Source organism: Mastomys coucha, unplaced genomic scaffold (genome assembly GCF_008632895.1).
Source record: "Mastomys coucha isolate ucsf_1 unplaced genomic scaffold, UCSF_Mcou_1 pScaffold7, whole genome shotgun sequence".
NCBI classification, from domain to species: Eukaryota; Metazoa; Chordata; class Mammalia; order Rodentia; family Muridae; genus Mastomys; species Mastomys coucha.
Genome location: NW_022196913.1, coordinates 86,486,882 through 86,501,920, shown reverse-complemented (window position 1 = coordinate 86,501,920; position 15,039 = coordinate 86,486,882). Strand labels below are relative to the sequence as shown.

The 15,039-nt window shown below is 35.1% G+C and overlaps 1 protein-coding gene across 6 annotated transcripts in view; it reads left to right on the top strand.

The window, feature by feature from the left end:
• Window positions 1-15,039, top strand: part of Csmd3 (CUB and Sushi multiple domains 3) — a 1,179,548-nt gene that overhangs the window by 763,202 nt on the left and 401,307 nt on the right. For all 6 annotated transcript variants that reach the window (XM_031358937.1, XM_031358936.1, XM_031358940.1 and 3 more), the window contains 2 exons: window positions 3,297-3,485; window positions 13,938-14,054. In XM_031358937.1, coding sequence (XP_031214797.1) covers window positions 3,297-3,485; window positions 13,938-14,054 — 306 coding nt within the window. The remainder of the gene's footprint in view (window positions 1-3,296; window positions 3,486-13,937; window positions 14,055-15,039) is intronic.

The window sequence follows — 15,039 nt, the reverse complement described above, 5'->3', positions numbered from 1 at the left end:
TAAAGAATCTTAATTAGAAGATGTAGTTTAGGTTGTAATTTTAAAACTGAGTCAGGGATGCAATCTTAAATGTCTATTTTAATATTAATTCTTACCAAATATTAATGGCTTCTTAATCCTCTACTGTATACATTACATGTCTCCTAGCACACACGATGTTCATCATGTGTCAACTACAGACAATTTTAAGGATTAAGTGGAATCATGTGTGCAAAGTGTCAGAGTAAAGACTTCAATTCAGAAAATTCTTAATAAATGATAGCAGGATTTTTTTGTATAAAAACTAATTAAATGAAGCATAAAAACAAGAAATGTAGGACCAATACATTCTTTTTGTTGGCAAATTTGTCACCTCATAGTCCAGGGAATAGGGCTATGGCTACTACTGATGGCCAGTCCCACAGAGCCAAAGTGGTGATATCACAGAACAGAGAGGGGGAGAGAAATGAGTGCCTCATGCTGGTACCTACGGACCTGGCAAGATCCTGCAGCCAGTAACATAAAAATGTTAGATTTCTTTTCTTCCCAGATCTATGTTATTAGTCTTATCATTTGTTTATGTTTGTGAAATCATTTATACTGTCACGATTTCCTTGTTACCAAGAAACAGAAACTTATCACTTAACAATTCATTAATAAAGTTCATTACATCAAATAAATTTCCTTTCCAAATGAACCATTCCCCGAGTTCAACACCAAAAGACTGTTCATCAGAACTTTAAAAATGCATTTGGCAGCTAATTGATTTCTACTTTTAAATCAAATTAGTAAAAGAAAATATTATTTCCCCATCAAATTCAAATCTATGGAAGGATTTATTGTAAACATACTGCTGTTCACACTCCAGGTTTCCAATGTCTTTCATTTTTGTCTCATATTTTTTCCTCTAAGAAAAGAGATAGATAGATTGGAGAGATGGCTCAGTGGTGAAGAGCACTGACTGCTCTTCCAGAGGTCCGGAGTTCAATTCCCAGCAACCATATGGGTGGCTCACAACCATCTGTAATGGGGTCCAATACTCTCTTCTGGTGTGTTTGAAGACAGCTATAGTGTATTCAAACACATAAAAATAAATCTTTAAAAAAAAAGAGCGATAGCAAAATCTCTTTTATTTCGCCCTTCCTGTTGCTTGTCTCTTGGTGCTGTCCTTCTCCGGATCTTGTACAGGCAGACATATTGTTAAGGTATCGTAGACGACACTTCCCTGCCATTCTAGCAGACACTGCCTCAGCAAATCTATAGTCTTCTGTATCATAATCTGTCTCTGCCAGCTCACCCAAAGATAACTCCAGGCGACTGAGGAATGCTGAGAGTGAGGGAAATAGCTCTCCCAAGAGAGGAGCTCCTAGTTGGTTAGAAATACCAGGTAGTCAACCCTGAATTTATGTTCATGCAAACTACAATAAACAGAAAGCGAGTTTATACTTGTGTGTGCACATATGTTTGTGTGAGTGTGTATGTGTATCCACGTATTAGTAGCAATAATACCTAAAGAAAATGATACAAAAAAATTTGAGAGGTAGCAAGGAAAGGATATGTTTGAAAGCTTTAAGGGAAGAAACAGGGAAAAAACAGAAAGGAGAAAAGGATGTAAGTATATTTTAATTATAAAAAATGAAAATAAACAAGAAAAACAGTTCAAGTAAAGTTCAAAACTAAATATATAAAACTTAAAAATACTAATAAGATAGCATCAACTTTAGATTTCAATATACTATAATACTTCAGGATAGTATTAATTTATTCCACCACTGTAATTTTTCCAAAGGGGGGGTCCACTTCTGTTTATTATGGTGTTTTACCTAAAATCCAAATTTGGATATATATATTAGGAAGGGTTCTGGGAACTATCTCAAAAAATCTTCAAAAAATAATTCATTATGAAGCCTTGACTACCTGAATAAAAAACACATTGAAATTATAAGTGTGTTCTCAGCAGATCTATAGCCATAGACAAGTGTAAAACTATCATACAAGGAAGGTCTGCTAGAAATTAGAAGTTAAAATGTTCAAAAAATTTATTATATGTAATAATAATTATCAACTTCAAAATTTTATTTTAAAAACCTTCTATAAACATAAGAAGTCAGAACAACTTCTGTGTCATTGGATATAACACCAATACAAATTTCTGAAATATATGTATCCTGTCAATATTTATAAATCCTTTTTAAAAATAATTTAACAAATACATTGTAGTATAAATGAACATTTATTATTAGCTCTTACTAATTTCTAGCCATTTCTTGTTTATTTAGCATGCTTATTGGTTTGAACCATACCTTGAATAAAATAATCGGTTGTTTCAACAACCTCTTATGAAATATTTCTTTAGACTTTTCCATGCATCAAGGATCCACACAGCAAAAGAGGAGGAAGAATAGAGAGGCATCCATTGACTTCACTAATTGGATTATCAAAGTGGAAAGGAGGGACAATTAGTTCAATCTGAAATCATTAAAATCACTTGGGTAGCTAACATTTATACTAATTCATATTGTATATCATATCTTTAGGCCCCATACTCACAACTGGATTTTTAGAGTTATAGGTAAATGATTAAAATATCCTACAGGCTTGCCTGAAGCCTGATATGAAGGAATTTTCTAATTGAGATTCCTTCCTCTTAGATGACTTAGGCTTGTATCACGTTGACATAAACTATCCAGTAAAAGAGGTTAACTACTGTTGAATGATTGACTTGAATAAATGAAGGATTTGAGTAGAGCAAATTTAAAAAGCTCTTTGAGGTTTTTTCCAATGAGAATGCAGACATATTTTGTTAAAGGAAGATCTTTCTCAGAGATTGCGAATCAAGTAGATTACTGTTACAAAAACTTCTCATGAAAGATAACAGACTATTGAAAATACTTGCAAGCAAATATCTGGTGGTTAAATTGTTTTATTTTAGAATCTGGTATCTATAATTTTTATATATTCTATAATTCTATTATTTCTCTATTTTTAAATGCTAAACAATTTCATTTTGTATTTAGATCTTTAGATGTGATATAATACTTTCAGAAAGCAATTAATACTGTGACTATTGCATTTGTAACATATATAAAATATATAATATATATTCAAATAGACAATTTTTGTTACTTGAATACATATTAAATTACACTAATTTTATCTTTACATCATGATATGCTAAAGAAAATACTTAAATGGTTCAAGCACATCCCTTTATTTGTAAAATTAATCTACTGCAATTGTTTGATGAAATAGGAATAATTTTAGCGAATCTGGATCCTATCAGTCTCATTCTTGGTTTTCCTGCCTCTGCTTCTTAGGCGTTACAGTGAACACATACTCTTGCCTGGACCCTGGCATCCCTGTTCATGGCCGTAGATATGGCCACGATTTCTCCATTGGGTCAACTGTTTCATTTAGTTGTGATCCAGGATACCGACTGAGCCATGAAGAGCCCCTTCTTTGTGAAAAAAACCATTGGTGGAGTCATCCACTCCCAACCTGTGATGGTAAGAATTCATCAGTTTCACAAAATGTGCCTACTTGTAAACTAAGGAAATTAATATAGACTTTGGAAATGCTAAGATAAGTGTATCTTTACTTATGGCAACTTGTATCAAATCTATTTAACAGATGAGAAAGAACATTGATATTAAGTCATAGTTATTCTATGTTTAAAGTTGTAATTTTTAAAAAATATTTAATAATTTCTTGAGAATCTCATATATTATACTTTGATCACATTCACTCCTTTCTCTACCTCCTCCCAGGCCCACTAATCCATTTCATACTCACCCAAATTTATATCATCAATTTTAAAAAAAACATCAACTTCCTTTTATGCTCAATTAGATCTATGGCTAGCCACTAAAGGATGTTAGTCCTTCTAGGGGTTCATACCGTTAAAGAAAACACACTTGAAGTGGAAACTTAAGGGATCTTTGGAAAGTCAGTTGAGTTTGATGATGTTTTGTTGGAGCAAACACATAAAGCAGCATTTTCCTAAAGTAGATATGTGAAGGAGCATTTCACTGATGTAGACACAAGTCATAGGTTCAGGCAGACTCCTAAAGGAACATTTTTACTGAAACAGACACAGGTGAAATGGTCTGCTAAAGCAAGCATGGGAAAGGACACATGATGAGAAGGATTCTTCGCATTGGTCCACCTTACATTGCATAGTTGAGTTCCATTTGTTGAGACTTCATAGAGAGAAATGGACCAGAAAAACTTCTGGTTGTATACTGGTGGCTTCTTGCAGCTTCCACCAACACAGTCTGATTGACAGAGTGATGTCAGCTGAGACAGACACTGTTTGCCCCATCAAAACCACCACCCAACACAACTGACTTTCCAAAGAACCCTCAAGTTTCAACTTCACAAGCCTTCCTTTCTTGGTAGTTACTCAACTATAATAGCTCTTCATCTTAGGGTGAAAGTTCATGACCAGTCTATCCCTTAATACTTGGATTTTTTTCCAACTTGAGCTTAGACAATTCTGGTGCATGATGACCCATCTACTGTGAGTTCATGTGTGGCTGCAATACTGTGTCTAGAAAATACAGCTTTTTCATCATCTACAAATTCTAGCCTTTACTATCTTTGCAATCCTTTTTCTGAACTTATCTCTACACCTTGGGGAATAACTGTTATATAGATGTACCACTTATGACTGAGCACTCCACAGTCACTTATCGTCTACATAGTCACCAGTTAGGGGTTTTGGAAAAAAATCACCAATACTGCAAAGAGAAGGGCTACTGATGATGTGGGAGAGCTGCATTAATCTATGGGTATAATGGGTGATGGTCGGGAGTCAGCTTATACTACATAGATTTGGCAGAGCAGGAGTAGTACAACCGCCTCTAAGGACTATGACTTTTATAAGTTCAGGTTCAAGCTGGCCTTATATCCAAACATAAAGTGGTAGGCTTATTCCACAATACTAGTGCCACAAAAACACTAGTGGGTGTAAATTCTCAGGGTAGATCTTTCTAATAGCTCTCAAAATTCTTAGCATCATAGTTTATGATTTATTTTCCCCTCTCTCAATATGCGTAATACCTTACAGAAATATAAAAGATACACAGTAAGGATGAGACTTCAAGGTAAACACCAGCTTAATTTCTCCTTATACCCAAATACATGAGGTCTTTAGCCATGGTATTTACCATTAAATTATAGAGGGTACCTATGAGCAATGGCAGTAGTCTGTAATATTTAGGAACCTTTTGATTTTACTTGCTGGCAGCTCTAATTAATATTTAGCTCTTTATTGGATATTGATATCTAGTGAAGAAATTCTTGCCTCATGTCTGGTAACTATTTAAGTTCTCTTTTTATATGTACATGTTTATATTTTAAGAACATCCTACAGCAGCAATTTTTCATATGTCGTTTTTCAGAAGACCTTTATGAACTTTAATGTTAATTGTTCTTCCATATATTCCCTCCCCTCCCTTCTCCTTCATCCTCTATCCTATTTAACTCTTCCTGTTCCACTATTCCCTTTAGCCCTATAAAAATGTGTTTTTATCTTCTTTCTTTCAAAGACTCTCCCAAATGGTATTCTAAATGTAGCATGCATATCCAAATGCTAAAAGCTCATATCCACATATGAGAGAAATAAATAAATTTTGTCTATGAGTGTCTAAGTTGCAATACTCACAACGATTGCTACCAGCTGTATTTCTTTGAAATTTTCATGATTTCATTATTCTTACCAGATGAATAATAAATATTATAGTGCATATTGTACAACATTTTCATTTCTCATTCATCTGTTGGTGAATTTTTTTGGCCCCTTCCATTTCCTGGCTACTGTGAATAGAGCATCAATGAACATGAATGAGCAAGTACCTCTGTAGCAGGATGTAGAACCTCTTGGGTATATTTCAAAGTGTAGTAGAACTACATTATGTAGAGCATTTATTTCTAGCTTTCTGAGGAACTACCACCCGTATTTCCATTTTAAATGTGTTGTGGGCTGGAAAAAACTCATGTTGAAAATACCAATCACGTGAAGGTACTGAAGGTGCTCATTTGCTTCCTATTCACAGAAGTCCACTTTATCTTTAAAAAATTAAGTTATAATTATATGTATAGTTTCAAGGACACTTTATCTTTTATAAATTGTAACTATATAGTTTCATACAAATGTATAAAGACAGTTCTGTGATGGAAAATTCTTTGTTACAGCATATGGCATGAGAGTTCCTTGCTGGTGTTTGTCTGTTTGTTTGTTTGTTATATATGAAAGTGTGTCAAAAGCAATTCAGTTTCTAACATATAAAAATGCAGTGTGGAAAAAAAAGATTTATCTTAAGATTGAGAAGTACTTTTACATGTGTTTTGTCACAAAGCATAACCTGTTCAACTATGAGTTTTAGACTGTGCTTCCTATTTACAACATGATTTATAATGGCCCTTCCTTAGTCCATTTCAAGTGGCAAGATTACATTTGTCATTGCATGAAAGAACATTTAAGTACTTTCAGCACCATCATACCTTAGGAACTGCCTTATGTCAATTTGTTTTTATAAGAAGGTTCAAAAGTAAATGATCAGCACACTTTCCCTGCATTTGGTTTGATAACATTAGTATTAGTCACCATGCCTGTGATCACAAGTGACAGAAACCATACACTGACTGATTTAAAAAATAAAAGCAGAAATTGTTGATCAGTATAACAAGTCTAAAAATACAGGGTAGAATGTTTGACATAGCTGATTTTAGGCAATAATTCAAATTTCATCTTTCGCTGAGGATGTTCGATGTGTATTTGAGAAATCTATTGAAATAGGGCTTTTTCCGAAGGGAAAGCTGAAAGCACAGAGGATATCCCCACAAAGACAGCATTATATACTTATATCTTCAAGTTTATAAAAGATTTTGCACTGTTCAGTGTTTCGGTATGAAAAAGATCCAAGGAAATGCATCTTACTGTTCCATATCCCTACCTAAAGTAAAGGAGGAATTCTAATGCACTAACTTGTCTGTGTCAGGTGATCATTATTCCCCAGGAATGATAAAGAGCAGTACAAAGTTTGCTGACCCAATACAGCTCCATAGTTGGCATGAGAAATAAATATTTACCAAGAGCAAAAAGAAAAGAGGCAATATTAGCTGAAGAAACAGAAAAATTTACAGCTATAGTGACACGCTTAATTTTTTTTGAAAAGAATATAGCAGCTATATCTAGGGGCAGTACAACTCCTTCTCATCTCTAAGAGTGATTATAATCAACTTTGAATTTGGTTTATGATATCTTCAGTCCAAGCCTTTCCTTTGTATTGAGGTTATTTCTTGCTATATGTCAGAAATCCATAGTGGGTTTATGTGCAATAGAGAAAGGAGTGTCAATTAGTAATTATGGGACTCATGAACTTAATCTACATGGATTAACTTTCCAGTTCTGTCTCTATCTTATGTTTATTTTGTTGGTTTGTTAGTTTGAGTTAGCCTTTGTTTTGTTTTGTTTTATAAGACAATTTTATCTCTATAGCATGTAGTTGTCTTCAAACTCATGATTTTCCTTTTTTACCCACAAGAATGCTGGCATTAAAGGTGTGGCCACTACTCTTGCTTTCTCTAAATTCCCATAATGCCTTTTCTATTATTAAGGAACCCATCATGCTATTTTGATCTTCCATCATATGTATTTGTTTTTTTATTGGGATTTAATACTGAAAATAAGTGGACAAAAGCTAAATAATATTAATATTTAAATAGTTGACTTTATTTTCTCTTTAATTGTAATGAGATTGATGATGATCCTTTATGCAGTGAGGACATGAACTTGCCATTAGCGGTGAAGAGTAAGGATGTACACTTGGATTCATATACTTTCATAAACACCTTATAATAAGAGGTTTTAACCTCATTCTTATATTAGTTATAATTTTAGTGTGTTAAAAGTTCTATGACCAAGACATATTATAGAAGAAAAAGGTCATTTTAGCTTTCCTTTTCTGAAGGATAAAGTATATAGCATCAAAGACAGCATGGTTTTAACTGTCAAGTATTGCAGCAAGATCAGAAAGCTGAGAAGTCATATCTTGAAATACAAGCAAGGAATATAGACTCCCAATGTGATGTACATGAGACCTTTTTAAAAATTAAACATGATTTTAATATTTTCAACTGTTGATAGTCAACAAAAAGAATTATTATTTTAAGATACATTTCATTGTTATGTCTCCCTTTTCATTTCTGATTTTATTAATTTGGATATTGTTCCACTGCCCTCTGGTTAGTCTGGCTAAGGGTCTATCTATCTTGTTGATTTCCTCAAAGAATCAGCTCCTGGTTTTGTCAATTCTTTGTATAGTTCTTTTTGTTTCTATTTGGTTTGATTATTTGCTGCTGTCTACTCCTCTTGAGTGTATGTGCTTCTTTTTGTTCTAGAGCTTTCAGGTGTGCTGTTAAGCTGCTAGCATAAGCTCTCTTCAGTTTCTTTTTGGAGGCACTTAGACCTATGAGTTTTTCTCCTACCACTGCTTTCATTGTGTCCCATAAGTTTTGGTCTGATGTGTCTTCATTTTCATTAAGTTCTAAGAAGTCTTTAATTTCTCTATTTCTTGCTTGCATAAGTTATCATTGAGTAGTGAATTGTTCAGCTTCCATGTGCACATGTGATTTTCATTGATTTTGTTGGTATTGACCAACCTTAGTCCATGGTGATCTGATAGGGTGCAAGGGATTATTTCAATCTTCTTGTATCTATTGGGACCTGAGATCTTACATTAACAAATTAACAGCACACCTGAGAGTTCTAGAACCAAAAGAAACAAACTCACCCAAGAGGAGTAGAAGGGAGGAAACAGCCAAACTCAGGGCCAAAATCAACCAAATAGAAACCAAACAATACAAAGAACCAACAAAACCAAAAGCTGGATCTTTGAGAGAATCAACAAGATAGATAAATCCCTAGCCAGACTAACTTAAGAGCAGAGAGACAGTATCCAAATTAACAAAATCAGAAATGAAAAGTAAGAACCAAATTCAAACAGTATCTATCTACCAGTCCACCCCTACAGAGGATCCTAGAAGGAAAACTCCAACACAAGGAAGGTATCTGCAGCAAAGAAACAAGATATTAATCATCTCACAACAAAGCCAAAAGGAGAAAACCACAAGTGCAAAACAACAGAAATGGAGGAAATTCAAACAATCATCAGATCCTACTATATAAACCTACACTCAACAAAAACAGAAAATTTACACGACAGGGATGTTTTTTTAGACAGATACCACATACCAAAGTTAAATCAAGAGCAGGTAAACTATCTAAACAGGCCCATTTTCACAAGGAAATAGAAGTCATTAAAAACTTCACAACCAAAAAATAGAAACAGAACACATTCTACGAAGCCACAATTACTTTGAAACCTAAACCACACAAGGACCCAACCAAAAAAAAAAGAACTTCAGGCATTTCTCACTTATGAATATCAATGCAAAAATACTCAATAAAATTCTTGCAAACCTAAACTAAGAACACATCAAAACCATCATTCACCACAATCAAGTAGGTTTCATCCCAGGGATGCAAGGTTAGTTTAAAACACAAAAATCCATTAACATAATCCACTGTATAAACAAACTCAAAGAAAGAAATCACATGATCATCTCCTTAGATGTAGAAAAAGTGTTTGAAAAAGTAGAGCACCTCCTTCGTGTTAAAAAAGTCTTGAAGAGATCAGGAATTCAAGGCCCATACCTAAACATAATAAAAGCAATTTACTACAAACCAACAGCCAATATAAAATTAAATGGAGACATACTTGAGGCAATCCCACTGGAACTGGGGACAAGACAAAGATGCCCACTTTCCCCATATCAGTTCAATATAGTACTCAAAGTGTTAGCTAGAACAATAAGACCACAAAAAGAGATCAAGGGGATACAAATTGGTAAAAAAGTAATAAAGGTAACACTATTTGCAGAGGATAGTATACATAAGCAACCCCAAAAATTCTACCAGAGAATTTCTCCAGCTGATAAACAACTTCAGCAAACTGGCTGGATACAAAATTAACTCAAATAAATCAGTACCCTTCCTGTAAACAAATGATGAGAAAGAAAGAAACAACTCCCTTCACAATAGGTACAAATAATATAAGATTTCTTAGGGTAACTCTAACCAAACAAGTGAAAGGCCTGTATGACAATATCTTGATGTATCTCAATAAAGAAATTGCAGAAGATCTCAGAAAATGGAGAGATCTTCCCATGATCATGGATTGGCAGAACTAACATAGTAAAAATGGCCATCCTACCAAAAGCAATCTATAGATTCAATGTAATCCCCATAAAAATATCAACACAATTCTTCAAAGACATGGAAAGCAATTTTCAAATTCATCTGGAACACAAATAACCCAGAATAGTGAAAACAATTATTAATAATAAAAGAATGACTGTGGTAATAATCAACCCTGACCTAAAACGTTACTATAGAGCAATAATGATAAAAACTTCATGGTATTGGTACAGAGAGACACATTGAAAAATGGAATACAATTAAAGATTCAGAAATAAAACCACATACTTTCAGACACTTCATTTTTGACAAAATGCCAAAAATATACAATGGAAAAAGAAAGTATCTTCAATAAATATTTCTGGTCTAACTGGCTGTCTATATGTAAAAAAATGAAAATATATCCATATTTGTCACCTTGTACAAAGCTCAAGTCCAAGTGGATCAAAAACTTCAACATAAAATCAGATATATTGAATGTAATAGAAGAGAAATTGGGAAAGAACCTTGAGCTCATTGACACAAAGGGTAAATTTCGTAAACAGAACTCCAATGGCTCATGCTCTAAGATCAAGAATTGATCAATGGGACATCATGAAACTGGAAAGCTTCTATAAGGTAAAGGACACAGTCAATAAGAGAAATCAGCAACCTACAGATTAGGAAAAAAACTTCACTAACCCCACATCCAATATAGGGCTAATATGTAAAATATATAAAGAACTCAAGAAGCTAATCACCAAAAAACAACCCAATCAAAAAATGGGGTATAGAACTAAATTGAGAATTCACAACCAACGAATCTCAAATGGCTGAGAAGCACCTAAGGAAATGTTCAAAGGCCTTAGTGATCAGAGAAATGCAAATCAAATCCACCCTGAGATTCCACCTTACTCCAATCAGAATGGCTAAGATCAAAACCTCAGGTGACAACACATGTTGGAGAGGATGTAGAGAAAGAGGAACACTCCTCCATTACTGGTGGGAAGGCAAACTGAAACAACCACTCTGGATATAAATCTGGAGGTTCCTCAGGAAAACTGGAAATAGATCTACTTGAAGACCCTGCTATACCCTTCTTGGGAATATTCCCAAAAGATGCCCCACCATGCTACAAGGGCACTCATTCCACTATGTTCATAGAAGTCTTGTTTGTGATAGCCAGAAGCTGGAAACAACCCAGATGTCCCATGACAGAAGAGTAGATACAGAAAATGTGGTTCATTTATACGATGGAATACTACTCAGCTATTAAGAACGAGGACATGCTGAGTTTTACAGGCAAATGGATAGAACTAGAAAATATCATCCTAAGTGAGGTAACTCAGACCCAAAAGAACTTGCATGCTATGTATTCACTAATAAGTGAACATTAGACAAAAACAAAACAAAACAACAAAACAAAACAAAAAACAAAAGAACAAAAAAACGAAACAAAACAAAACAAAAAACCCGTACAGGATATCCAAGATACAGTTTACAGAACTCAAAAAGGTCAACAAGCTGAAGTGCCCAAGTGAGGATGCCTCAGTCCCACTTGGGAGGGAGAAAAAGCAATCACAAGTTGGGAGGGAGGGAGGGACCTGGGAGGGAAAGTGAATGGGGTGTGGGGTAGTGAGGGGAAGAGGGGAATTCTATCTGGTATTGGGTGAGGGAAAAGGACTGAAGCCCTGAGGGCTAACAGAAAGAATGGAAACAGGCAACCTCAGGAATTAGGAGCTTGGGGGAACCCTCTAGAATGCACCAGAGACTAGAAGGTGACAGATGCTCAGGACTCAAAGGAAGGGACCTAGATGAAGTGCCCTATAGCAGGGTGAGCCCACCTCCAGCAGGAAGACAGGGCATCGAGTGAGGAATGTGTGCCATCCCATAGTTACAACTCTGACCCATAATTGTTCTTGTCTGAAAGAATTAAATCTTTTTCTTTTTTATTAGATTTTTCTTTATTTACATGTCATATGATATCTCCTTTCCCAGTTTCCCCTCCAAAAATAAAAAATAAAAAATGAAAACAAACAAACAAACAAAACCAAACAAATAAACAAAAAAACCTCTGTTCCCTCCTCCCTCCCCCTGCTCATCAACCCACCCTCTCCCGCTTCCTGGTACTGGCATTTCCCTACACTGGGGCATAGAATCTTCACAGGGCCAGGAGACAGCTATATCAGGCTCCTGTCAGCCAGCACTTGTTGGCATCCACAATAGTGTCTGGATTTGGTGACTGAATATGGAAAAATGTGGTACATTGGGAAAAATGTGAGTACTACTCAGCTATTAAAAATAATGAATTTATAAAATTCTTAGGGAAATAGATGGATCTGGAGAATATCATCCTGAGTGAGGTACCCAATTACAAAAGAACATACATGGTATGCACTCTCTGATAAGTGGATATTAGCCCAGAAGATCGGAATAAATGTAGTACAAACCACAAACCACAAGAAACTCAAGAAGAAGGAAGACCATAGTGTGGATACCTTGATCCTTTTTAGAAGGGGGAACAAAATACCCATGGAAGGAGTTGCAGAGACAAACTATGGAGCAGAGACTGAAGGAAGGACAATCCAGAGACTGTTCCACATGGGAATTCTTCCCATATTCAATCATCAAAGAATTATTATTTTTTTTTTTTAAATACATGCAGGCATGCATGTGTGTAGTGATTGATGACACTTCATTTCCAGATAGGTAAAGGTGTGGAGCAGCCAGACTGTCTTGCATCTTTCCATTATCATAACTGATACTTGGAAAGAAAACAGTGATTGTGGTAGGAAATAAGAACAGCTTTCATTGGGATGTCTGCTATGTTGGGGAAAGTGACCTAGAAACAATGTAGAGATAGGGCATGCTGTTTATGATACTACCCTGTCCATATCCAAAGGAGTTTGACTTTCCGTGTAGAAAATACGGTAAATCCTGACCTATGTCTATTATTGGCCTCTTTTAATTTTTAACACAGAGAAGATTAAATAATTGTTTACTTCAATGTATACATAGGCATGAGTGACTTTTAAACAGTAGGAGATATAAACCTTTTTCTCAAATTACTTTAACATTGATTTAGTTAATTTATTCATTGGTGCATCACAATTATTTGCCTTGAGATATTACTTACAAATTATCACCTATAGAGCTGTGCCATGTGGGTCCCTGCAAGAACCCCTATTTGTTTATGGTATCCATTTCTCATTGACTGTGGAACCTATGAAGACTTCAAAGCCTTCACAACTTTCTCCACTGCTCTAAGAGGAATCCCACAATGTGTGACACAGATCCCTTCAGGAATCTATAGAAAACAATTTTACATAATTAACTCATTTCTTAGTGTTTAATAAGAGAAGCTCCTAAACAATTAATTACTCATGTTTAATTGGCCATCGATTTATGCAAATGCTGCTTATAATTAGAACAGTGTAAGGATATACTTCAAATTCAAATGTGCAATGCTGGGCTATGTTCTCTGGGGACCAGTGATAATTCTCAGAGACTATTAATACATTTTTGTTCCCTGCTGCTGTAATGCATGAGGGGATTTTGCTGTATTTGGAAGAGGTCTTCACACACTCTTCTTATTACCAGGAAGTTGATTAGACAAACATAATGGGACTCATCCTGTTTCAAGAGAGGAGATGAAAGACTTGTTCAGCTTCTGCCTCTCCAAGGGTGACTGATGGTACTGTTCTCTTTGTCTTTTCAGCATTATGTGGCGGGGATGTGAGAGGACCTAGCGGAACAATCTTGTCACCTGGTTACCCAGAATTTTACCCAAACTCTCTGAATTGTACATGGACAGTTGATGTAACCCATGGAAAAGGTAATTTGTTTTATTCAAGAATATTGGATAATCATTTGAGACTTCATTTAGGTCTATTTTTATTGTAGTCATTTTTTTTCAGGTCCAAAACTAGGTAAGTACTAAAAGAAAATTCACTATGAAAAGAAGTGCAGCATAGGCTTATATAAGCTTTTCTAGAGTAATATACTGTGCTCATTTTTAAATCAAAATTTTGTTAGCATTACCTGCATTTTCTTATGGTGTAGTTAAGTAATAGTATTTGGGGTTTTTATTAATTAATTAATTTATTTTTATACTCCAGGCACCTCCTGTTCACCTTCCGACTGTTCCACATCCCATACCTCCTCCCCACACCCTTGTCTCTAAGTGGATGTGGATGTCCCCACCCCCACCCCACCTGATCTCTAAAGTCCCTGTGGCCTCCAGTCTCTTGAGGGTTAGGTGCATCATCTCTGAATGAACACAGACCTGAAAGCCCTCTACTGTATATGTGTTGGGGGTCTCATATCTGCTGGTGTATGCTGTCTGTTTGGTGGTCCAGTGTTTGAGAGAGCCTGGAGGGTCCAGGTTTACTTTTTAATCAAGAAAACATGAAAGAGATCAGAATTGCATAGAGCTTAGTTAATATTTATATATACATTTGTCTATAAAGTACTTTTATAATGATATCTACATATAGATTTATAACCATTCCATAGACACTTCTGTGTGAAATTATTGGGAACCAAAGATCATATATGTCTCACATTATAAAGATGGATTTTAAGTTTTGTTGTGTGGATAGTGGATGCTCATCTATATCTTTTAAAAGTAAGCATACATGTGAAAGGTGATGTAGAAACAACAGTGGTTCCTTGATGCTATTAGAATTGGAATACAAAATAAGCAAGACATTTCATCACAGTTGCAGTCCTGGAAATATTATTATTCCACAGTCTTAAAGTACTAATGATCCAGCATTATTTAGCTAGAATAGCTAGAAGCAGAGACTAATCTTTAAATT